Source organism: Dasypus novemcinctus, chromosome 3 (genome assembly GCF_030445035.2).
Source record: "Dasypus novemcinctus isolate mDasNov1 chromosome 3, mDasNov1.1.hap2, whole genome shotgun sequence".
NCBI lineage: Eukaryota > Metazoa > Chordata > Mammalia > Cingulata > Dasypodidae > Dasypus > Dasypus novemcinctus.
The window spans coordinates 77,273,906-77,301,591 of NC_080675.1; the positions used below are offsets into that span (position 1 = coordinate 77,273,906).

General features: G+C 34.4%; 1 protein-coding gene across 12 annotated transcripts in view; it reads right to left on the reverse strand.

Annotated features, from left to right (window-relative positions):
- The window catches only part of MIPOL1 (mirror-image polydactyly 1), a 377,520-nt gene that overhangs the window by 88,557 nt on the left and 261,277 nt on the right, over positions 1-27,686 (reverse strand). For all 12 annotated transcript variants that reach the window (XM_004465789.4, XM_071213965.1, XM_012528017.3 and 9 more), the window contains one exon: positions 23,014-23,108. In XM_004465789.4, coding sequence (XP_004465846.1) covers positions 23,014-23,108 — 95 coding nt within the window. The remainder of the gene's footprint in view (positions 1-23,013; positions 23,109-27,686) is intronic.

Below are 27,686 nucleotides of genomic sequence, written 5' to 3' on the forward strand. Positions count from 1 at the left end.
ATTGAACCTCCTCAAAAGAAAAACATTTTGTGCATCAAAGGACTTCAACATGAAAGTAAAAAGATAACATATAGAAAGGGAGAAAATATATATATATATATATATATATATATATATTTATTTATTTATTTTTAAAGATTTATTTATTTATTTAATTTCCCCCCCTCCCCTGGTTGTCTGTTCTTGGTGTCTATTTGCTGCGTCTTGTTTCTTTGTCCGCTTCTGTTGTCGTCAGCGGCACGGGAAGTGTGGGCGGTGCCATTCCTGGGCAGGCTGCTCTTTCTTTTCACGCTGGGCGGCTCTCCTCACGGGCGCACTCCTTGCACGTGGGGCTCCCCCACGCGGGGGACACCCTTGCGTGGCACGGCACTCCTTGCGCGCATCAGCGCTGCGCATGGCCAGCTCCACACGGGTCAAGGAGGCCCGGGGTTTGAACCGCGGACCTCCCATATGGTAGACGGACGCCCTAACCACTGGGCCAAAGTCCGTTTCCCAGGGAGAATATATTTGATGAGTGTTTAATACCCAGCATTTATAAAGAATTCCTACAAGTCAACAATAAAAAGACAAACGACCCAATTAAAAAATGGGCAAAAGGCCCTAACAGACATTTCTCTAAAGAAGGTATACAGATGGTCAATAAATATGTGAAAAAATACTAAAAATCATTAGCTATTAGAGAACTGCAAATCAAAACCATAATAAAAATATTATTGCACACCCATTAGAATAGCTACTATTAAAAAGCAGAAAATTATAAGTGTGAAAAAAATAGGAACACTCATTAATTATTGGTGGGAACGTAAAATGGTGCAGTTGCTATGCAAGACAGTTTGGCAGTTCTTCAGAAAGTTAAGTATAGATTTACCACAGGACTGTCAACCCTACTTCTAGGTATATACCCCAAAGAATTGAAAGCAGGGACTTGAACAGGTATTTGCACACCAATGTTCATAATGGCATTATTCACAATTGCAAAAAGATGGAAGCAAACCAACTGCCCATCAACTGAAGAATGGATAAAATGTGCTGTATATGTATAAAATGAAATATTATGCAGCTGGGAAAAGGAACAATGTGACAACATGGATGAATCTTGCAACACAGTGTTGAGTAAAATAACCCAGACACAAAAGGACACATATTGTATGATCTCATGGATATGAAATAATTAGGACAGGCAAATTATAAGTCAGAAACAAGAATACAAGTTACTATGGGCTGATGAAAGGGTAGGGAATGGGGTGTTAAAGCTTAATCGGTACCATATTTCTGTTTGGGGTGATGGAAAAATTCTGATAATGGACAATGATGATGGTAGCACAACACTGTGTAATTAACAGCACTGATTATCTATCTACATGTGGTTAATGGGGGAAAATTTGTTACATGTATGTTAAAAAATCAGAGCTTTTCAACCTACCCAGAAAAAAAGGATATTACTAGAACAAGTGAAAAAATTGGACTATGGACTGTAGGCTTTATATCAATGTTAAATTTCTTGAACTTGATAGCTCTACTTACATAGTGAGTGTCCTTGTTCACTGGAAATGTACCTGGAAGTGTTAAGTGCTAGAGGAACAAGATGCATGCAACCTTCTCTCAAATGTTTAGGGAAGGAAAGAAGAAAGGAAGGGATGGAGGGAGGGAAAGAGGAAGGAAGGAAGGAAGGGAAAAATGTTGCAAAATACTAAAAGTTGGTAAATCTTTTTACCAAAACACTAAAAGTTTTCTAAATCTGCATATCTGGGTGAGGGGGTATAATGGGGCTAAATGTATTGATTTTGTATTTATTTTTGCAATGTTCCTGTAAGGTGAAGTTATTTCAAAATAAAAAGTAAAAAAAAAAAAATGGAGAAAAAACACGAAAAAAAAGTAGGGAGCCAACAGATGTCGCTGAAATGTGTTGAAGTGAGCAATACAGGCTTTAAGTAAATTAATTAAAGGTACTAAGTAAGTGTAGTAGTTTCCTAGGGCTGCTGTAACTAGGTATTGTAAACTACATGGCTTGAAACAACAAAAATGAATTCTCCCATAGTTCTGAAGAGTGTAAGTCTGAAATCAAGATGTTAGCAAGGCCAAGCTCCCTCTGAAGATTTGGCAAGAATCCTTCCTTGTCTCTTCTAGCTTCTGATGGCTGCAGGCAATCCTTGGTTTGCGGCAGCATAACTGCATTTTCTGCCTCTGCCTTCACATTGTCTTCTTCCCTTTGCGTCTTCAAATCTCTTTTATAAGGACATCAGTCATTGGATTTAGAGCCCACCCTAATCAAGTATGACCTCACCTTAACTTGATTACCTCCTCAAAGACCTTATTTCCAAAGATCACATTCATAGATACTAAGTAACAGGACTCAACAAACCTTTTTAGGAGATACAAATCAACACACACAAGTAAGTAACAGAAAAATTCAAAATAACAAAAAAGAAAGAAGTGGACTTGGCCCAGTGGTTAGGGCATCTGTCTACCACATGGGAGGTCTGCAGTTCAAACCCTGGGCTTCCTTGACCTGTGTGGAGCTGGCTCATGTGCAGTGCTGATGTGTGCAAGGAGTGCCCTGCCATGCAGGGGTGTCTCCACATAGGGGAGCCGCACATGTAAGGAGTGTGCCCCATGGGGAGAGCCGCTCAGCACAAAAGAGAGTTCAGCCTGCCCAGGAATGGTGCCGCACACACATGGAGAGCTTACACAACAAAATGATACAACAAAAAGAAACAGATTCTCGTGCCACTGCAACAACAGAAGCGGACAGAGAAGAACACGCAGCAAACAGACACAGAGAACAGACAACTGGGGCGGGGGTGGGGGGAAAGGGAGAGAAAAAAATACAAAGTAACATAAAAGAGCTAACACTGAGGGAAGGAAAGGAAAAAAGCTAAATCCTTACTTTGCTGGTCTTTCAGTCATGATATATAGTTGGCACAAGATAATAAAAAATTAATGATATGCACATATTATCTAGACTGAGTTATGAAAGTAACTACCAGAAACATTAAAAACAAAACAAACTTCTCCAACAAAAACAGTATAGAAGAACTCAGGCTGAGGAGTAGTGAGGTGGGAGACATTTTTCCTTCCACAATGACATCTTTTATCTGACAGGATATAAATGATAGAAATGTATTTATACTATTAATATTTACTTTTAGGTTAAATGAAATTCCTTTGATGCCAGTCAACAATATGGATCTAAAATAAAGACAGAAAAAAATTTAAGGCTAATAAATCTTTATCATTGAAATTTCTAATGGTTTCATTTCTTTTGATGCTGAAATCACTAAATTTATAATAAGTTTCAGGACAAGATATGTGATGTATCAAAGAGAATGAACAATTCACACAGTCACATACTATCTAAATTAAATAAATCATAAATGCCATACAATGAATTGACATAAAAAATTAACAGTATAAATCCGATTTGTGGATTCACAGGTCAGGGTTGCCTAGCTTTTAATTACTTCCCTTCATTACTATTAATAATTCCACTGAGAATCAGGTGGAGGAAAGGAGAGAAAATTCAAATTATTCATCTTCATTCACCTTGTTAATAACTTTTTAGTAGTATTTGGGACAGTAAGAGTAACCATATATCTACTATTGTAATATTTTCTACAACTGCATTTTGTCAATGTTTACACTGATAAACATAAGTAAACTACAATATAAATAAATGCCATGACTTTATTTTATTGCATTTTGTCAATCATTTGTAGATTATGTATGCCAAAAATTTCTTGCCTTTTTAATAAAATGGTAGCATCAATGAACAAGGTGATTAAAAGAAATGGAAAAGACCTATTGGTTTTTATTAATAGAAATGATTTTGACATGGCAAAATTTTTGGCAGGCTGACTGAGGAAGTACTGATACATAGAATGTGAAAAATACTCCTTGGATGACAAAAGAAAGAATATGGTCTTGCTGTCATTACCTTTATTGCTGGCATGAACCTGAAATTCTTTTAGGATGGTTCTTTTGTAAAAGTATATGGAGCCAAATATGAGTTAGAAATTTTTGAAGTGTGACATAAAAATAAATATCTGAAAAATTTAAACTTGAAGACAAGGGAAAGTATCTATCATGGAATATGAACACAGTACATATTTTTTTTATAAAAATTGATTAATGAAGGGAAGCGACTGTGGCTCAATCAGTTGGGCTTCTGTCTACCATATGAGAGGCCCTGGGTTCACGTTCTGGGGCCTCCTTGTGAAGGCAGGCTCGCCCGCACGCCGTGGAGAGCTGCCAGCTCGCAAGCACTGCGGAGAGCCGACTCAGTAAGGTGATGCAACAAAAAGGGAGATAAGTAAAAAACATAGAAGAGTGCACAGCGAATGGACACAAAGAGCAAAACAACATGCAAGCTGCAAGGGGGGGATAAATAAAAATAAAATACAGACACACAGAAGAACGCACAGTAAATGGACACAGAACAGACAGCAAGCAAGCCGCAAAGGGGGGGGGGGGAGTATAAAAAAATGCAAAAGAAAAATTGATTAATGCAAAAACTGTAAGTGATCTCCATATATATGAAAGAATCAGAATCCTGATTTTGAAATTTAAGACCCCCTGTTGCTCTTTTTAACATAATTAACAGTACAAAGGAAGACTTTAGTTCTCTAAAATCCCTTTAAGGGAAACGGACTTTGGCCCAGTGGTTAGGGCGTCCGTCTACCATATGGGAGGGCCGCGGTTCAAACCCCGGGCCTCCTTGACCCGTGTGGAGCTGGCCATGCGCAGTGCTGATGCGCGCAAGGAGTGCCGGGCCACGCAAGGGTGTCCCCCGCGTAGGGGAGCCCCACGCGCAAGGAGTGCTCCAGTGAGGAAAGCCCTCCAGCGTGAAAAGAAAGAGCAGCCTGCCCAGGAATGGCGCCGCCCACACTTCCCGTGCCGCTGACGACAACAGAAGCGGACAAAGAAACAAGATGCAGCAAATAGACACCGAGAACAGACAACCAGGGGAGGGGGGGGGGGGAATTAAATAAATAAATAAATCTTTAAAAAAATAAAATCCCTTTAAGAAGTTTTTCTCCTCTTGCACTTTCACACTATCCTTACCACACTGATTTTTAAAAGGTAACAGCTTAGCAAACAATGACATTAACTTCCTTGTAAGGATTTTAAGAGTATTTATTATGCTAACAAAAGAAGTTGCTAAATATTTTTCCAGGCACAAAATTATGGCTATTCACAATTATTTATTGGCAAATCAAATACTCCTTGAAAAATAAAAAAAAATTTAATAAGTAGAGTTTAGACAAGTAAAAATAATTTTATTATATATTAAAACCTATTTATAAAAACATCAACTAAAACAAATATAATTTCATGCCAATCACACTGTGGGCACTGTATAAATAAAACTATGACATTTAGGAAGACCAGTTTCAAGCTAAGGTGCCTTTTGCTCCTTTTATTTGAAACTATAATTAGCACTACACTCATTAAATATATGTCCCAGAGACTTAAATCTTCAGTCTGTTCATATGCCAGTCGAACCCTGAATCTCAGCAGAGTTGAAACACAAACTCTCCAATACACTGGATTTACCCAGGACAACTAACAAAAGGATGATGATGGACAACTCCCATCTCAAGAAGCAGCAAGTATCTACAAATGCAAGCAAGACAGTTCCACTTATAATCTAAAGCTAACACCAAAATTAGATAAAGATACTATGAAAAAAGGGAAGAAAAAAAAAAGGACGGTATTGAAGAGTTGTAAAGGACAATTAGCAGTTGAGGGTTTCTCTCAGTATAGTGACTGAAGTAATGTTATAAAAAAGGGTTTTAGAGAAAAGGATTTTAATTTGGGTAGATTTTTTATTTTTAGCATTGATTTAGACTTTTAAAATAAAAAAACATTTTTTATTTATTATTTTCTAAAGATACATAGATCATACAAAATGTTACATTATAAAATATGAGGTTCCCATATACCCTACTTCCCACACCCCACACCCCTCCCATGATTTAGACTTTATTAATGAATTATTTTCACACCCACTATATTCTTTGGTCACAAACAAACCAGCAGCTCAGGGAGATTCAGTGACTGGCCCAAGATCAACAGCTAGTAAGTGATCAAATCTTGCTTTTGTTTTTAATTTAAGAGCATACCTTTTTTGCAGCCCTGGGATTAGGGTATTATCCTATTGTACAGTCTGTTTCTTTAAGTACTGTTTTATTAAATCTACCATCAGGTATCCTGAACTTTGACTCCAGCCATGCTCTACTGTGTTAATGACCAGGTCATCTTAAACCTTTAAGTCACCTACCAACATTAATTGCAGCTTATCTACACATACATTGAAAAGATAGATACCAACAACCTTTAAAAGTTCTTTGAACACAATAGTTACCTTATATCTATATTACTACAGAACAGAGACCTCACTGGAATTAAAATATTAGGATAAATGAACATGTCATGTTGACTCTAGCTGCCAGTAGGATTAAAAAGCAAATCAGCAGCATCAACAAATAGTGCTGAATTATCCACTAGCACATATCATTGTGCTGCCTTTTGGTACTCTATTTAACATGTACTTATCCTTGTAGTTTCAATCACATACAAATGCAATAACACAAAGAAGGATCTGTGAAACAGTGAAGCATTTCAGTGCCAGGTAAGTGCATCTTGAAGCTATGATTGGAAGCTATCCAGACAACACAGTGTAACGAGGGAACTAGAACCTAGGTTATTAAAGATAAAATATAAAGTTTGTAGAGGCCTTGTAAAAGTGTGATAAATATCCCTCACTGAAATTACAAGCAAAAACCAAAATTAGAGTCTAGTCATTTATCCATTGTGCAAGTATTTATTAATAGCACCTACTACATCTGGATATTATGTAAGGTGCAAGAATACAATACCAAATATGAAGAAGTCTCCATCCTTGAGAAGCTTTGTAATTTTAAGACTATGATCCATTTCAAGGTAGCGAATGATACAAGGTAAGAGTGAATGCTATTTTTAAAAACAGTTATCTAGTTGTTTTATCACCATTTGTTGAATAGACATTCCTTTCTCCTATGAAGTGCCTTGTCTTCATTGTTGAAAATAAGTTGATATAGATGTGGGATCTTCTATTCTATTTCAATAATGCATATATCTATCCTTTAGCCAATACCACCCCTTCTTGAAGGCTGTGGCTTTATGGTACATGTCTTGAAATCAAGTAGCATAATTCCTCCAACAATGGCTTTTATAAAATCGTTTCGGCTATTCTAAATCATTTATATTTTCATAAAAATTTTAGAAGTAGCTTGTCAATATCTACAGTAAAGATTGGTAGAATTTTTATTAAAAAAGAATTTAATCTACAGATCACTTAGAAATACTGAGTCTTCCCAACCATGAACTTTGTGCACTTCTCCATTAACTTAGGTCTTTTTCCAATGATTTTAGTAATCTTTTATAATTTTCAGTATTCGAGCTTTGAACTTCGTTGGGTAAATCTATTCTTAGTATTTTATTCCTTTTGATACTGTTGTTAAGTGGAATTGTTTTAATTTTATTTTCAGATTTTTCATTGCTAGTATGTAGAAACAGAACTGATATTTGTGTGTTGCTCTTGTATCCTCAATAGTATTTTTTGGTGTGGACTCCCTAGGAATTTCTATATACAAGATCTTGTCATCTGTGAATAAAGACTGTTTTTCTTATTCCTTTCCAATTTGGATGGCATTTTATTTTTTGCCTAGTTGCCCTAGCTAGAACTTCTAATACAATGTTGAATAGAAGTGCTAAGATAGGGAAACAGACTTGGCCCAATGGATAGGGCATCCACCTACCACATGGGAGGTCCGCAGTTCAAACCTCGGGCTTCCTTGACCTGTGTGGAGCTGGCCCATGTGCAGTACTGATGTGTGTAAGGAGTGCCCTGCCACGCAATGATGTCCCCTGCATAGGGGAGCCCCACACTCAAGGAGTGCGACCTGTAAGGAGAGCCACCCAGCGGGAAAGAAAGTGCAGCCTGCCCAGGAATGGTGCCGCACACAACAGAGCTGACACAACAAAAAAGAAACACAGATTCCTGGTGCCGCTGATAAGGATGTAAGTGGTCACAGAAGAACACAGCGAGTGGACATTGAGAGCAGACAACTGGCGGGGGTGGGTAGGTGGGGAGAATAAATGAAAAATAAATCTTAAAAAAAAAAGAAAGAAAAGAAGTACTGAGATAAAAAGTTTTTAAAAATTCATTTAAACTTTCACAATGCTTTAAATTTTATACAAATTACAGAGAGTATACTACTTTAGAATATAAATTTTATTGTTGATGTTTTTAAGAATAAGTTTCAGATTCCCAAGGTTCCCAAAAAAATACAGAAGCAAAATTAAAATTAAATGAATGATAGATTCAAAGTCCTGCAAGTTTCTGTTTCATAATGTAACATAATACGTACATTCTAACCTCTTCACTTTTGCTTATACTGTTCTTCCAAGGTAGAGTGTCTTTTTCCCTTGTCTTCTCTTCTATCAGATTCCTATTTATTCACACTTCAATTCCCAAGCATTCCACGAAACCATATCTATTCCAGCCCACAATATTCTCTCCCTTCTGTGACATTTTATTCCAATGTCCAATTATTTCATTTAACAGCATACCATCTTATATGCTCAATTTGGTAAATGTTTTTCTCTCCATTAATTTTATTCTTTGTTACTCTATTTTCCATGGGAGACTGCACAGTCCTTAGTACATAGTGGGCTCTTAAATTCATATGGAACTGAAAATGGCCATTTGATTAATAACTACTTTTATTGTTATGTAGGTGATTGTGCTAGAGATTGACAAAACAATATTAATATTACAACTTACTAATAAAAAGTATATGATTGTGTGGATGAAATTACTTTTGTGTATGTATTTATTTGCCTTTTGCAGCCTGATATATGATATAATGTAAGATCTTAGAGGTTCTCATAAAACAATTATTCAGAGGTATTCTATTTATATGTCCAGACGTTGACTGCGGTTATAATTTGTATAGTTTGGTTGAACACAGACAAAGACTGTTAAACTCCAAAGCAGGTCAAATTCTTTTACTGTTTGAACACGCCTTTAATGTGATCTTAATGGCGTGTTTTGTGCAATAAACATATCAAGCATAACCAAATCAGGAAAATAATGCTGAAGTACCAGTTTTGCCTCAGCAGTATTCTGAGGGAGGTGGGGGTAGAGATGGGGAAAGCTGTCACTAGATAGACTAAAAGGACAAAGTTTCAGATGGGTTAGATAGTAGTTATGCTTCCGTGACTGCTGGGTTAGTTCATCTCTCTGTGTTTTAGTTTTCCCGTATATAAAAAGGGATAACAGCTTACAAGTATGTTAAAGGAATTAAAGAAGATAACATATACACCAAACTCCAGGATAAAAGCTAGAAAGAATTAGAAACATAGCATTAAAAAGGCATTCTTATAATTTTCTGGAATACATTTTTTAATGGAAAACATTCGGGAATTGGTTATTTAGAATGGGTATATGGAAATATTTTTAATACATTAGAATAAAAATGATGAAAAACTATTAAATTTCTAACTCTCAATACAGTTCCCTAAATTAAAATGTTTCTGTGTGTTGGGAAACAGATGTGGCTCAACCAATTGGGCTCCTGTCTACCATATAGGACGTCCAGAGTTTGATTCCCAGGGCCTCCTGGTGAGGGCAAGCTGGCCCACGTGATGAGCTGGCCCACATGGAGTGCTGGCCCGTGCTGGAATGCCACGCCACACAGAAGTTCTCCCCTGCATGGGATTGCTGCCCAGTGCGGGAAAGCCGCCCCGCGCAGGAGTGCCAGCTGACATTGAGAACTGGAGCAGCAAGATGATGCAACAAAAGACACAAAGGAGAGAAAATAAGAAGATACAGCAGAACGGGGAGTTGAGCTGGTGCAAGAGAGTAATCGCCCCTCTCCCACTCCAGAAGGTCCCAGGATTGGTTCCCAGAGCTGCCTAATGAGAATACAAGCAGACACAGAAGAACACACAGCAAATGGACACAGAGAGCAGACAATACGGGGAAGGGGAGGAGAAATACATAAAAAATACATCTTAAAAAAAAAAAGCTTCTTTGTGAATAAATAACTCCTGGAAATAAGGTGTTGATCATTAAGGGCCAGTTCAAAGTTTAAACACATTATTTTGACTAAATGTTGTTTTAAGTGCCATGTAACAAGGAAAAACAAAACAAAACAAAACAAAACAAACCTAATTCCATTGAATGACTTGTTCCCAAAGAGAAACTGAACAATTTCATCTTGCAATTGTTTTATTGTATTTTGAGCCTATAAAAGTAAAAAAAAATGGAAATACACAGAATCTTGAAAAGAATCTAATGATGATTTAATAGAAACTTAGCATAGGGAGTTTAGCTATAATGGTTGCTATTAAATACCTAACTCTGTACCCAGGCTCCATAAAAAACATTTGACATGCCTTATTTAATTTGATTTTTCCCAACAATATTAGGCTTGTATTATTATAATTCCTATTTTATAGGAAATTGAGGCATAGAGAGGTAATACCTGTCAAAGGTCTCAGCTAGGAAGTCAGAATCTGTACCATCTGTTTTGCTGTCATGTTCGTTCTAAATTAAAACACTATATCTCAACAATAAAGGAATGCAAAATAAAAATTTTACAAATAAAAAACCAAAGACTCAAGTACAGTAATTTTAAACTTCTTTTCCTTATTATGAATTATAATTTAAATTAATTCTACTGATATCAACTTTTAATCATGTAACTAACTATAAACCAAAAAGAAATATGTTAAAAATCAAAAGTCAGGACATAGCATTTACAGTTCAGAGTAGCTATCCAACCTTGATAGGAAAATTAAAACTTTTCATGGATTGAAATAAATTCTTTGTATGATGTAGAAATGTCTAATAAAACTAAACTATGAATATGGGTAATACCGCATATATAAGACTGTTTTTCTTTGAAAATGAACAAAAGTATATTACTGTTACAAGATGCTAATATCAGGTAAAAATAGAGCCAAAGCAAACTATGGACAGAAGTATGTAGTCATATATTAATCTTCAAAATAAGGGTAAAAAAAAGAGGAAATAAATTAAGGGAAAGAAATTAGATACACGGTACTACCTATTGTTTGACTCCATCTACAAAAAATATAAATACAGATAAACTAGAGAGACAGAAACAGACAGCAGCTATGTACAGTAGGGAAAGCACAGAGAGATTGAGGTGTGATGAGTTTTTGTTTGTCTGTTTTGTGTTTATCATTATTATTAGAATAATGAAAATGCTCTAATAATGCACAACTGTGATTATACCAAATACCACTGATGGTACACTTTGGATGGACTGTTTGCTTTATTAATATGTATCAATAAAATTGACTTGTTTAAAGGGAAAAAAAAGAACCAAATAAAACACCAAGAGAAAATTTCAAATTTGAACATCAGTATGAATGTGGGGACATCTTATTAAAAATTCAGTCTGGCGAGACCTTATGAGCTCCATTTACCTCTCCTGGCCCCTCTTTGGTTAGAAGCTGGGACGGGAGGTAAATGCAGAAGAATCCACCACAGTCCTTTTCTCAATATAAGCTGCCAGCTCATCACAGAACCTAGTTGGAAGAGCTAGAGAAACTACCATTTTGATTGAAGTTAGAAGTTTTATTATTACATGGGACAGGAAATTCTAATTTCTGGATTGAGAAAGTGTTTATGACTAATAGCAACAACAAGACTCTTTATAATCTAAGAATTAGCTGAAAATTTATGATACATCCCAAGTTTTTATCCAGAGGAGGAACTTTTACTATGAAATAACTTTTAAAAGGAGAGTGGAGTACAAATATAATGATTATATCACATGAGAACCTATTGTTTAATGTATATTTATGATTATATAGTTTATCTTTAGGAGTTGGAAAAGAGTTTCTTTTTTATTATTCAGGTTCATAAATTGGATGGAAGAATGAGGAAGGATAAAAGGTAGCGGCTCTTCCCATCCTCTCCCAAAAACGGGGAGAATTTACAACTGCAAGCAAAATATTTCCTTTTATCTACTCCGTAATATCTAAGCCCCTCTCAGTCCCAAGTTGTCAAAGTGGACATCATCTCAAATTCCTCAAGACTGAGTAATGAGCAAACCTAAAGGGGGAGAGTAACCATGGATCAATGTAGTTTTATTGTCACTGTAGGTATTATCATGTAGTAACAGAAGAACCTGTAACATTGACAGAAAGACAGGGGTTACCAGAGGTTCAGAGGGGTGGGGGAGGGATGAATAGGTGGAACACAGGGCATTTTTAGGACATTGGAATTGTTCTGTGGGATACTGCAATGACAGATACATAATATACATTTGTCAAAACATATAAAACTATATAGTGCAAAGTGTATGTAAACCATAAACTATAAATTTTGCTTAGTAGCAGTGCTTCAGTATTGGTTCAGCAATTGTAAAAAATGTTCCATGCTAATGTTAAGATGTACATAACAGGAGAAAATGTATATGTGGTAAAGTGGGGGTAGTATGGGAATCCCCTATACTTTTGATTTAACTTTTCTGTAATCTAAAACTTCTCTAAAAATACCATGTATTTTTTTAAATGTAGGGGCTCTTTAAAAGTAATAATTTCTTTTTTTTTCAATCCTGAGAAAAAAACTAAAAAAAAAAAAAATTCCCTAGGTTTTTGAACTTCCTGATTGTTTCACATAGCAACAGAATTCTGTTCTGATTCAATCAGAACAAGGAAGTTGTATAAAACATTTGGAGAAATAACTGGTACTATTATTAATAGAATATTAAGTCATAAAACTTTTAGATGCCCTAAAGAACAAGACATACTTTACAACATTTAAAACTTAAAACTCAGAAAAATAGTAAATTAAACCCTAATAAATCCATAAGTTTCAAAAAAAATTGGGGTTGGAGTAGTCAATGGAGCACAATCATTTTATACTTATCTGAGTATATAAAACACCTTTTTTTGTTGTTGTTTAGAATTAAGGGGTAAACATTCAATCACATTTATTTTGACCTTTGAAATCTTTTGGAACATCAGCTTAAACTTTAGGGAACAATTACTTCATGACTTCAATGAAAACTCGCTACTTCATATATAATTGAATCTGGAATATTTACACATTTAAATGCCTAACTGTAGGTAAACATTTATCCTTTTGGGAGAGGCTCTGGTGGAAGGGCCCCATGGCAAAATAACAAGGTTAAGTCCCGGATATCTGACTGTACTGCCAGTGTCTTAAAGTATTGTTGGATCATTATCATCATCAGCCAATATTTACTAAGCTCTTTATGACAGCAGTGGCATTATAAAGTTTATAGAAATCAAGAGGAACCCAAAGATGTCAATTTATTATATCTTGTTCTGTATGCTAACGTTATTATTTATTGTTTATAAAATCAATGAATCAGAATGTTTTTGAACAAATCTCTTCAATAATTAGCTATTATTTCCATTTGCCAAATATTTTAAACTAGTTTAAAATCGATGAAAACCTTAATGCATTTAATAATATACACATTCCATGCATAAAAAGGCCAAAACATTGATAATTCAGATATCCGAAATAAATCTAATTGTACTGAATGAGGTCTCTTGAAAGATGAAGTAATTCTCTCTTGTCATTGTCATTCTGGCTATAGTTAATGTTTACAGGATTGAAATTACAAAAAAATACCTTCTAGCTCACTAATCTGTCATGGGCCCCTCCTTCTACCAAATGGCAGAAGAATTTTAGGGTTAATACTTCTCTTAAAGTTGGTAACATTTTCCATAATTTTTTACATTTTGAAAAGTTGCTTGAATTGTTGCAAGGCAAACTATTTTAAAAATTAGTTTCAAATATTTGACAAACCTAAAATATAGGTAGGATTATCATTATAGGTAATAGTTCCATACTGTAGGTGAATCTTCATTTGGATTTTAATTCCCTTATATTTCTTGTCTTTCACAAATCACAAAAAAATATAGTCTATTAAACAAAATGAACTTGTCATCTGAACATACATATTTATATATACAAAAGATGTAGGCATTACAGAATTATTTTCATAGATGACTTTCTAAGCATCAAATTTAAATTGTGCATGTTATTACAGAAAAGGACTTTTAAAAATTACAGACTCACTTTTACTACAAAAGTAATACATGCACATAAAAATTCAAATACTTTAACATGAAATGAAAATTAAAACCTCTCCTATTACCATACAAACACAAATCTGACAGCTAGACTCATTACTACTTTCCAGATAAGTTTCTGATGTGTCATAATGTTTAAATATATATGTATATTCATTCAATCAACAAATTTTTACTGAGCATCAAAATTTGCAACCACTGCTCTAGGTGTCAGATGTACAAAAAACAAAGTCCCTGTCCTTGCAGAACATACATTCTAGAGGACAATCAACAAATAAATATATAGTGTGGAGTAGGTAAGCATATTATGAAGAAAAATAAAGGAAGGGGATGCAGTTTGGAAGTAGGCTATTTTAAAGTAGTGTGGTCAGATAAATTTAAGCAAGAAATAGAATAAAGTGAAGGAGCAGATTCCTGTGACATTCTGGGGGTACAGTATACCAGGCAGAGGAAACATTTGTCAAGGCCCTGAGATGAGAGCATGCTTGAAATGTTTAAGCAAACCAATAGTAAAGGGGCTAATGAGACTGGAGTTGAAGTAAGAGGAGAAGCACGTTAAGAAATGAAGGTAAACAGGTAGCCAGGGACCAGTGTATATGTCTTTGTGTGCAAATATACCTTTTAAAAGAAGTAATATCACAACATACATCTGGGGTCACATACTAAAATGCCTATAGGATTCAGGTAAATTATTTTAATGCATGAAGTAGGCAGGATGGGAAACATGGTGAAATGGAGAATACATACTCCATTTAAAGAAGGCAGTATCAACTTAGGTCCAGCTAAGTGTTGGGATGCACATGCCATGCCATAATTCTAAGGGTCCTACCCTTAGAACTGGCAGATCTTCCAGTTTTTACTTTGGCAAGTAGTTTAATTTTTTAAAATACTGTGTAAAGCAAGCAAAACATTTACAGGAAAGATGGTGACTTTTTTTCACTTATAAGAAATAATGCTGTATTGAATAATGATCTTGCTGTTTTAAAAACATTTTTTTAAAATTTTTTTAAATTCTAAATTTCAAAAAAGGTGAAACCCAAATAAATGTTTCTGCTGGTAGTTTCCAAATTTTAACACTACAGGTCTGGAAAAAAAGAAACTTTGTTGACAGGAGATATACCTGTTTTATTACATGGGGTTCCCATTTTGCTCCATTCCCCTGTAAATGTCTAACCTAGATGGTATCACCCAACATCTTCATTCATTCTAGCACTTATCACTAAGTTCTTATTATATGCATTGCATAGAATACCACTGTGAGAAAGAGGTTTTTTATTTGAAGAAACTTTTAATCAAGTGGTAAATTTGATTTTTATTCTTTTGTTTGACAAATATTTACTGAAGGCCTGCCATATGTAAAGAATAGAAGCCTTAGTAAGGGAATTAAGACACATATAACAATTGTACAGGTAAGCATGGGACATGAACTGTGAGACTACCACTGTGAATAACTATGGTGGAAAGTTAAAGTAGAATGAGGCCACTTCTGGTTGGAAAGATAGGAAAATGGATTAATGGAATAGCTCGTATTTAAACAGTGTTTTGAAGTTTCAATAAGAATCTGATAGGTGGAGATTGAATATTCCAGGAGGAGTAGGTAACATAAGAATTAAAGTGGGAAATTGTTGGGTGTGTCCAGGAAATAAGAAACGAACCAGTTTGGAAATATAAATAATAGTCAATTCAGTATAACAAATATATGTTTAGTGTCTACTATATATGAGGCAGTGTACTGGAACCAGTGACACAAATATGATGAAACCACTGGCTAAAAAGATGATTGGTGGGATATTAAATCAGAAATAGAGGTGGTAGAAATATCAAGAAGTTCATGAATATTAGGATAAGAGTTTGGGATTTACTGCATAGGTAACTTGGTATTATTGGCTGAATGAGAGTCTGAAAATAATGTTTCAGGATGCTTAAGAGGAGAAGTGAATGGTAACAAGTAGACAAAGCAGCAAGAAAAACCTGGGCACAAAATTATATATGTATGCAAAATAAGAATGCAAAAATGACAGCTGTTGCAAAGAAAAATCTAGCAAAATTTGGTAACTGATTAAAATTGGTAAAAGGACAAATCAGAGATTACTTATGAAGGAAGCAACTGGTATCTCTAGAACTATTGATGGTGATTTTTGAGTGCCAAGACCAAAGGAAACACTGTAATTTTTCATTTAAGAAATTATAAAATTAAATTTTTCTCAAGTAGATAGAAATAATGTTATTAAATGGCAAACCCCAGGATCTATAATTGGCAAATTCTTTCTAATACTAACTCTGGTGTAATTTTGCTAGGCATACAATTAAATGACAAAATATTAAATGCTCTTAAAAGAAGAGGCTAGCCATTTTACAGTAAAACAATCAGCAGTTGCAAACTATTTATATTGAATTTTACCCTTATTCTTAGAGAAAATGAAAATCATCATTTTTAAAACTTTGTTGTAATTTTCCTTTATCTTTTTTGCACTCCAGAACCAAGAATATATATAATAGTGGCTCTAATAGTAAAGGTAAAGCTGGGTGGACATTAAAAAAGCCCTGAACTTTCCAAAAAGGCACAACTTAATGGCATAAGAAGACAGGACAGTTCTTGATTTTAAAATATCTGAACAAAAATTTAATCTAGCGCATATGAAGGGAATACAAATTTCGTAAAATGTTGGTACTAGAAGAAACCTCTAGTGTCAAAGTTAAAGAAACTAAAACCTAGAAATGTTGGAACTTGCCTATGTTAAAACAAACAAACCTGACAGATTGCAAAGACGGAAGTAGAATTCAGAACTTGCATTCTTTCTATTACTGCTTTTGCAGTAGAGCACCATAAAAAATTCTGTGGAAAGTTAATTCCTGTAGAAAATATAGATATGACAAAATTTTTATGTCATTAGGTAGGACAATCAGCACAGGTGAGGAGAACAAAGCACTAATGAGGTCAGGATCAAGTGTTCAACCTTACTGTAGATGGGGAATTTGCACTGAGAAAAATGTTTTATGACTAGGATTTGTATATTATAATCACTGTTGACTGTCTTACCAATGCATAGTGCTCACAGAAAGAGCATATGATTCAATGAAAAACTGTTACCACATGAAAAAAGTTAACAGACAGACCCTAGTGGCAGTGGCAGTTTCTGATTGCTAAGGATGGCACACATACAGACAAAAAATGTATATGAAAAGAAAAAGGCCCATATCGAATAAAGTTTATAAAGAGAAAAAAATTTGACTTTCGCTCTTTTTGAATATATTTTCCATGACTTCTACTTATAGTTTATGTGGTTTTGATGTGTTTTTATGAACCCAGTAAACAGGGTTTATGCTTAGCCCAGTTTACGTCAAAAACGTATTCTTACTTATTTTTTTAAAAACACTAGTACAATCATAGGAAGCATACTACTTTAAATGTGGAGCACTCTATGCAAGATTATTGGTCTGACTAAAATGCAAAATTTACTATGGTCTGAATGATATCACAACTTCATACATATAATCACACAAAATATTTAAAAAAAATTAAAATGTTTTCTGCTGTTATGATAAGTATGTATATTAAATCCTATTCTACTGGCAACAAACAACAGGCTCTAATTTTTGTTTAAACACTTTAATTTACACTTTCTTTAATTACACATTCTTTAAGCAAAAGGAAATATAAGGAAGTTCTATAAAATAGCAAACATTGAAACTTGGGCATTCCTTCAATTAGAAAAGAGTTTGTCATTATTATGCCTCTTGAATTTAGGAATGCAGTACTACAGGTTTACAACAACAGGAAAAAAATCATTACTAAATAAAATCTAACCCCTACAAGTTTAAAATTCTTCCTTGATGAAATTGTTCAGAATTGGATTAATGAAGCAATGGATGCAATGTTGCAAATGAATTCAGTATTTGACAAAGCAATAATAAGGAAATAATACTTTACTAACAGCAGTTTTGAAATACGTGAAATGTATTTTAAATTGTTGTACTGTTATTCCTCTCCTGCCTCTCCTGCTATCCCTTCTGCTTTAATGTGGAAAGGTATCAATTAATTATAAAAGTTTGTATCCTTAAGCACCCTCCTCACTTGCCCCTGTCCCCAACTATGCCAAAGGAAACAAAAGGCCAACATTTTCTTTTCTGAGCAAAGTCTTCCAAAATTCAAGGGAAGCAGACAGAATAGAGAAACTCAGAAAAATAAAAATCAATTACATGTTCCATATAAAGAAATGAAATGTTTACAGCAATAGTACTTCTTAGTCTAACCCAGCAAAAGAAAATGATTTGTGGAAAGAAAAAAGACGAGGTCATTATCACTAATTGATAAAATTAAAGGCAAAGGCAAAGTCGTCGCATATTTTAATCTACTCCTGAAACTAATAAATAATCATAAAACCTCCTCTGATTCTGCTGTTAGGAAGCTGAGTCAGACTTGAGGTTTAGCTCTTTTGTTTCTTTGTGATATACATGTAAGCTGTATCCTGACTCACTTCTGGCTCCAGCTTGCTATTTTATTCCTATATTTTTCTTACTTGTTTTTTATTAATTATTGGTAAATAATTTCTTTCAATATGAAAATATACATGTATACTTTGAACTTTTTGAATAACTATATATTTTTCTTAAAGTTGGCTAAACATAATAAACATAATCCACAAACTCAGTTCTTCAATAGTTACATGAAATTACACAATTAATTTCAGGTTCCTTTACTTAAAAATGGAACTTTTTTCTCATCTATAACATAGGAAACTTTCAGAAAAGCCAAATACCTCTATGAATTAGTTGTGCTTAGATATGGATTTGTAACCTCCATCTATTCAGGTGTGTAAGAAATATTGTTTATTTTCATTTAAATAAAATTAAACGAGAACCTGAGTTTCCAAGAAACTTAAGCTTGTTTGTTTTTGATATTTTCCTCTCCCCTCCTGGAAAACTACAACACCTTATGGATATTACCCACGTTTTTTTTAGGCAGTACCAGCGACTGAATACGAGACCTTGTATATGGGAAGCAGGCACTCAACCACTAAGTTACTGCCGCTCCCCTACCCAGATTCTTTTAAAATTAATTTCTGTATAATCTCATGGAACATTCTCTATACGTTTTTGTCTTGATAGAAATATGGATCTACCTAAAGAATGCAACTTTCCTCAACTTCTCTTGTGTGGATAGTAAACATTCTTCTATGAATCATAAACTATAGAGGTTTCTTCTTTTGATACACTTGACTACATGCCACTCTATTTCGACATATAGTTTTTATCCATTTTTCAGACATTTTCTATTAAGGCCTTCATAGTGAGCACTACAACATATACCAACATTTTGAAAGACAACATTTAAATGGATATTCAATACTTTAGTTTCACAAGTCTTTGACTTTTTCATATCTGCTGACCCCACCCTCCTTTTAATTTCAATTATTCACCTTTAAGGCAATGCCTCAAACACCACCATTGCTCAGGACTGAGACCTTAAATCAGCAACATCCTACTTTCAGACAACCCCCTATACTTTCAACTCTTAAAAATTTTCTTATTTCACTATATTTACTTGATGATTTTCTCAAGATCTATGGTTTTTGGATTCTTACTTTTTATTTCACTTTATTATTTTTATTCACTTCAGCTTTATTTCCAGCCCTATAAATAGTCTTGCCTATTCATCATTTCGACAACTTTCTTGTTACTACCCTCAACTTCTCTGCACTCTGTTCTTTTACTCCTGGAAATCCATAATATTGAATCATTTAAATCCTTTGCCTTCTGTCTGCTATATAAGGATAGTTAACTATGTTAAAGAAAATTAAACACACCTGTACAAACTAAAACTCATACACATTTATGGCATCCATCCCCAGTTAAGTCTTCAGAATTGCTTCACTTTGTTCTTTTCTTTGCCGTTATTCCATTCCCTCTCCCATTTCCTTGAGTAGTTGCTCTGAATCTGTCATTCCTTTCAAAACCTCCTGTCCTCTCACTCTCAGAAGATGACACTACCCCAATTTTACAGGGGAAAAAAATGAAACCATTAATTGTGGGCTCGAATTTATTTACAATTACTATTCTTTCCTTTTTAACTCCCGTCTTATGCCCACAAAGAGATCATCTTTTTGTTCAACTCTTCCATCTCTTCCATCTCTTCCTACCTCCGCCAAAATCTTGTTCCATGGAGCAATTCTTTATGATGGGTTCCTTCCATTTAGCTGATAAACATACTCAAGTTTTTACCATTTTTCTAAAACAAAAAACAAAACCTATAACCTACTTTCCTTTCTTCTCAGCTAACACTACCACTTTTTAAAGTTTCTTCAAGGATCACTCTATAGTTTAAACTGCTATGCTTCTTTACCTCTTATTCACTCTTCAGTTCAGAGAAAACTGGCTTCTCTACAACTCTACTGAAACTCCTCTTGGGGAGGTCACTAGTGGTCACCTAATTAAAAACACAAAAGATACTTTTAGTCCTTATCTTACTTAACCTGTTAGGGATATTTACCTTCCATTTTTTACTTTTTGGAAATCTCCTTTTTTGGCTTCAGGGATATCTTACTTTAGACTCTCTTACCTCTTTAACTTCTTTAAAAGAAATAGATTTTGGTAAGTCCATTGAACCAGAGGGTAGGAGTGGAAACTTTGCTGAGGCTCAGAGCCCAGCCGGGATATGGACAGCCCAGAGATTCAAGTTTCCTGACTATACACCAACCCTAGTGCCAACCACAGGTTCAGTAAACATGACAGAAGAGGCATATGTAGAAAGGTCACATATGGGTCCAACTTTATCACACTCAGGAACACAAACTCCAAAGTAGGGCCCACTGACATGGCACTGAACTCCAGAGCCATCTGCCATGACCATAGAACCTGTGTGCCTCTGTAGCCCTCAGGAGAACCAATACTGGGGGTTGTATCTACTATGGCTGTCTCTGGAGTCCTAAGGTGTGTGTTAAGTGTGACCCCTCTGATGACCTTCCAACTCTTTTTTGAAGACTCTAAGCCACATAAACTCATTTGTCTTTGCCATTTCCTTCTTTTATTCAAGGTCAAAAAGCAGTTTTTAACACATGATCCTACAAGCAGGCTGAGATATTCTGCTGGTCTGAGTTGACCCTTTTATTTAAGGTCTCTTTCTAGTTACCTCAGGTCAGCTAATAGGGAGGTGAAGATGGTCAACCACTATACCAGGGAACTGAGAGTGCCTACAACTGCAAGCAGGAGAACTGCATCCATCATCCATATGGAATCTAAGCCCCCTCTCAAGATAGAGGTGGAGTGAACATCACCATCCCAGGGTCCACAGGATGGAGGAATAAATTATGGATTAGAGTGGACTTACTGATATTTTACTGTGGAACTATTGTGACTAGTAATGGAAGAAATTGTAGCACTGATGTAGAGCAAGTGGGCACGGTAATTGCCGAGGGCAGGGAGAGGGAAGAAGAGATATGTTGTAGGGGCATTATCAGGACTTGGAGTTGTCCTAAATGATATTGCAGGGACAGATGCTGGACATTATATATCCTGCCATAACCCACTGAATGGACTGGGGGAGAGTGTAAACTACAATGTAAACTATAATCCATGCAGTGCAGCAGTGCTCCAAAATGTATTCACCAAATCCAATGAATGTGCCACAACGATGAAAGAGGTAGTTGATGAGGGAGGAGTGGGGTGAGGGGGGGGTGGGGGTTATATGGGAACCTCTTATATTTTTTTGAATGTAACATTTTTTGTGATCTATGTATCTTCAAAAAGTATAATTTAAAAAATTGATGGGGGTAGGGATTAGGGAGTGGGGTATATGGGAACCTCTTATGTTTTTTAATGTAACATTTTGTGTGCTCTATTAGCTTTAAAAAAAGATAATTAAAAAGAAAGAAAGAAAGAAAGAGATTTTAACATTCCTTAATCACTAGCAATAACCAAAAAAAAAAAAAAAATACTGTGCTAAGAGTTGTACATACTTAAAACAACCCTATGAGATAAGTACTATTATTCCTGTCTTACAAAAAGGAAATGGGCTTGGTATGGTTCATTTATATAGGGTCAAAAAGGTAATGGATGTCTAACTGCAAATCCCGGTAGCTTTGACTATTATATTATTAGCAACTTCTTTTTCTAAGTAGCAGTGAGAAGGGTATTTTGAGCCAGTAATTGCTAATCCATTAATTAGAAGAGATCATAAAGCTGTTAGATTCATATAGATAAAAAAGAAGTCTTTGAAAAAGAGTTCTTATCATGACCCACTGTGAGAATACTCACTTTACATATAACTCAACACATAACCTTACCTTTTTCTCTTTCTCTCTCAGCAACACAAAATTGACAAATTTATCACAAAACAATATTGTCTCTTACTAGATGTGATACACTCTGACACTTTCTATATTCTTTTTTTTTTCATTAAAAATGACAGTTGTGAACCTACTGAATTGATTACACAACTACTTCTGGAGCATAAATTAATATGTTAAAAATCCTTTAGTAACATTCCTTTAGAAACTTAAAATAAGTGAGAGGTTGTTGTGAAGTAATAATAGACTACTTAAAAATATATATCATCACTTTAGAGTTGGCATCGAGGTGGACACTACTCAACAGTAACCAAGTTCCATTCAAACAACTGGAAATGGGTTACATAAATCCTATAATTCTGATGGGAGTGTAAACTTTCACTTTACTAAATGTAGGAAGGAAAGAGGTAGAATAATGGATGTTTTATGCCTGAATCATTTGAAAATTACAAAGATGCTTTATGTGGATAATGTTTAATTTCACTGAGGTATATCCTCAATCACTGTTGTAAAACTAAGTAGAAACATTTCTTAAACTAACTACTTTTATTTTACTCCAGGCTAAAAATAATTTTACCTGTAGTAAACTCGAAGTGTCTGGATTTCTTCTTCCAGTTTTTTGTACTGATAAACCACAGTTTCTCTGGCTTGTTGCATAGATAACAACTTTGCCTGCAAGTAATATTTTAAGAAAATTCAGTATTAATTTTGGTGTGTTAAAATACAGTACTAGAGTATGAACAGGAGACTTAAGTTTGTGGGAGTTTTAAAATCTAGCAATATTTCTAGCAGTGTTTCATAAGTTACCACAAAATAGTCCAATTATATTAATAATTTAAATACTAAAGACATAACATTAAATTTACCAACTTGCTCATTACTAAACTTTAAACTTATTTATCTGTATCATCAGTTAAGTTTATATGCCCTTCTGCAATGTTTAACTTTATACACAGAATTAAAAATGTGGAACATGGGTTCAGAGCAATATCTAGAGTAGAGATAAGCACAATGGATGTTTTACATATGAATTTAATGTGGCTCCACGGCTTACTCACACTAGATTTCCTTTTAACTTTATTAATAATAAAGCTCAGAAAATTCTAAATATGTTGCCAGGCCATCTTCAATATTTCACATAAAAAATTCACAAGACTACAACTTGATTTTTACAGATATGATTTAACCTTTTCAATTCCTTTTCTGCTGGAAAATAAAAATCCTTACAGGGGAAATGACTGCAACATTTAAAGCTAAAGATATTTTATTCAAGGGATGGTAATGACTCCCCTGACTACAATATTCAAAATTTAAAAGGTCTGCTATCAATTTTTTCAATAGAGTTCAAACCAGTAATTTAAAAAGAATTTGCCACTTTTCTCTTTCTCATCCCCACTGGATTTTGGGCATCGTCAAAAAGAGTTTTGAACACAACTTTTAAAATATGGTACTAGTAAGTCAGGTTTTAATTCTGTGCATCCAATGTTTAATTTGCATGAAAAGATTCCTTTCCCTTTATACAGTGTTCCATAGATAACACAGAGCAAATTGTTACAAACTTCACAACCTATACAAATTCCAATAATTAAAGTATAATTGAAAGTTTGGAGGCAGATATTTATTAATTTTGCTTAACTCGTGATTTCATTGGAATTATTTTCTTGCATAAAAGTGCAGTCATAAGGAAAATCTTAATATCTTAATTACAGGATAATTAATTTAATATAAGTGAACATTAGGTAATACCACTTTTCTATTTTAATAATGGAGCATTATAAAAACATCCAGTAGTTTGGATCTCTGCATATAAATATAGGCACTAAGATATTAACTTATTGTCTATCTGGACTATTCAAATTCTAACAAAAAGTTACTTCATAATTAAATTTAACAATGTTTGAATGTTTACTTTACTATACTTTATTCCATAATTAAAGATGCAACATTCCCAAAACTAGTAAAAAGCATTTAAAATAAAATGGTTGATTTGTTCTTGATGCCAATAATTAACCTTTGCCAATTTTCAATAAACTATAAAATAAGACAGAAATGATAATTTAAATGATTAATGACAAGTTAAAAAGAATCCACAAAAAATGACATATCACAGACATCTTGTTCCATATATTTAAGGAATATCAACTATTGGGCAGGTAAGAGAGAATTAGCCAAGTAAATCTGTGACAATACTAAATACCTTAGAAACTTATTTTCAAATTTATACTCTGCAAAAAGAAAATGTCCTACCAGGGAAATGCCAGTCTTGCCTAAGAAATTTCCACAATGAAAATGAAATTGTGAGCACTTTACTGAAACTCCCATTCTTTAGATAATTCTGAACATTTCATTTTCTCCTCCCACATTTATTTGGCTGGAGATTTGGTGTTACTTCAAAGCAATTCACTCACTATCTTAATTCCCAGTTTAATCTTCTGTTTGGGTCCTGGCACTTGTGTTTAAGGTTACTAAAACTTTCTGGCTTTAAAATCTCCTTCCTTTACTGTATCAGATATATGCTTATCTGGGCATCATTCCATTATGGGGAAATACCCTCACCCTATTCCACAGTGACTGTGATCCAGTCCAGTCTTTGTGGCTAGAATGAGGTTTATTCTCCACCACCTAAAGATTGGTTCAGTGTTAAAGAGGGGAAGAAAAATGATTCCTGATGACATCATTTGCACCCAAAGATCCCAAAATGCCAGAAAATAGATCTAGTTCCATACCCTGGTCTTCCTCTAACTAATTTGTGTGTGCTGTTTACTTCTACTGCATTTCCTAGAGTCTTTTTTTTTTTTTTTTGAGGAATCAAGGCTGGGGATTGAACCTGAGACCTCGTATTTGGGAAGTTGGCATTCAACACTTAGCCACTTTGGCTCCCTTGAATTGACTCTTTTGTTTGTCTGCTTGTTTGTTTTTTTAAGGAGGCACCAGAAACCGAACCTGCGACATCCCATGTGGGAAGCAGGTGCTCAACTGCTTGAGCTACATCTGCTTCCTAGATTCACTGTTTTTTTTTTTCCAAGATTAAAAATTTTTTTTCTCTCTCCTTCCCCCCCGCCTCCCCCGTTGCTCTCTGCGTCCATTTGCTGTGTGTTCTTCTGTGTCTGCTTGCACTCTTGTCAGCAGCATTGGGAATCCTTGTCTCTTTTTGTTGTGTCATCTTGCTATGTCAGCTCTGTGTGTGTGATGCCACTCCTGGGCAGGCTGTGCTTTTTTTTTTTGTGTAGGGTTGCTTTCCCTGCAGGGCGCACTTCTTGCATGTGGGGCTCCCCTACGCGGGGCACACCCCTGTGAAGCATGGCAGTCTTTGCACCATCAGCATTGTGTGTCGGCCAGCTTACCACATGGGTCAGGAGGTCCTGGTAGGCAGACGCTCTATCAGTTGAGCCAAATCCGCTTCCCTAGATTCACTATCATATGTTTCCATGAGACTATATGTAAAAAATTAATTTCATATAAAAATATTAAGGAAATTAGGAAATAAGGTATTTTTCCTGTTTTTCACACAGCTTATTAGCTATATTTCTAGCAATCACCTTTACAAAAAGTGCATGCATTTGAGTATACACATAAACACATTAAAAAAACAAACAATAAAACTCAAACAGTATAATATGCATACATGAAGAGTAAATTTCTCTCCCACCTCCAACTGCACTAATTCTGTATCCTGAGATTAACAATTAACAGTTTATCTGCAAAAAAATATTTATTTACAGAATTGATAGCATTCTAGGTTTTTGCTAAAAACCTTGATTTAAATTGAAACCTTTTTTTGCTATTTTGTTTCAGATAAGAAAAACAAAATAATCCTCTACCCTATACCATAACCCAAATATCACATTCACTAGAACCTTTCCCTTCTTTTACTACCAATCCAAAAGTTAATCACTTCCATGAATTTGAGTTATTTAAAAAAATATTTTATACTTTTACTACAGTGCTTTAAAAAGTGGTATTACCTAGTGTTCACTTATATTAAGTGCTTTTAGATAATATAATTATTTACAGGTTTTAAAATTTTACATAAATAATACTCTTCATATTTCATAGACAATTGATTTTTTGGCCAGTTTCTGACATATCATCACATGTATGCAATGTGATAATATTTACCTTTATACATGCATTTTGTGATGACAAAATTGTTGTACTATTTCTACATATTATTTCATGTTTTATGTTTAGCATCCTTTTTTGTTTGCTCTCTTTTACTCTCTGACTTATACCGAATTACATTTTCAACTATATATATATATATGTGATATACATTGTCAAAGCTTTAGGCACACATTTTATAAAAGTATAATACTTTTTCTACTGTTAGTCACATTTCTAAGTAAAACTTTATATCAAAGTAAAATATGCATGTAGAAAATCATGGAAATCATGTAAGTGTACACATGGATGAATTTTTTTAAGTTAGGCTTATTGTGTTATAATTTACAGAGTAAAAATTATTCATTTTAGGTGTGCAGTCCTGTAAATTTTGACAGATTTATACATTCGTGTAACAACCATCATGATCAAGATATAGAAAATTTTCATAACCTGAAAATGTTTCCTTGTTCACTACTTGTAACAGCCCCTGCAACTAATGATTTTTGTACCTATAGCTTTGCCTTTTCTAGAATGTTTTATAAATGGAATCATACAGTATTCAGCCTTTGAGTAAAGCTTCTTTCACTTAACATAATGCATTTGAGATTCATCCATTTTATTCATTTATACATCAGTAGTTCATTCCTTTTTATCACTGAGTAGTATTCTATCATGTAGATGTACTACAATCTGTATATCCACTCACTGGTTGATGGACATTTGGGTGGTTTCCAGTTTTGGGTAATTATTAATATAGCTGCTATAAATATATGAATACGGCTCAGTGTGTGGAAATATGCCTTCCTTACTTTTGGGTAAATACCTAGAAGCAGGTTTGCTGGGTTATGTGGTAAATATGTGAGACTGTTAAACTTGTTACTGAAATTGATATAAGCTTAAAGCATTTATGCTTAATTACATTAGTAATGCTACTTTTAAAATGCCTACCTTGCACTGGGCACTACACCAAGGGCCTGAAATATATTTCTATAATCTCTCCTCACAGCCAGCCTATGAAATAATTCTTATTATCTCTGTTTTTCATGATGAACTCGGAAGACATCATATGAGTGAACTTAGCCAGAAACAAAAGGACAAATATTGTATGATATGAAATAATGAGAATAAACAAACTCGTAGAATCAG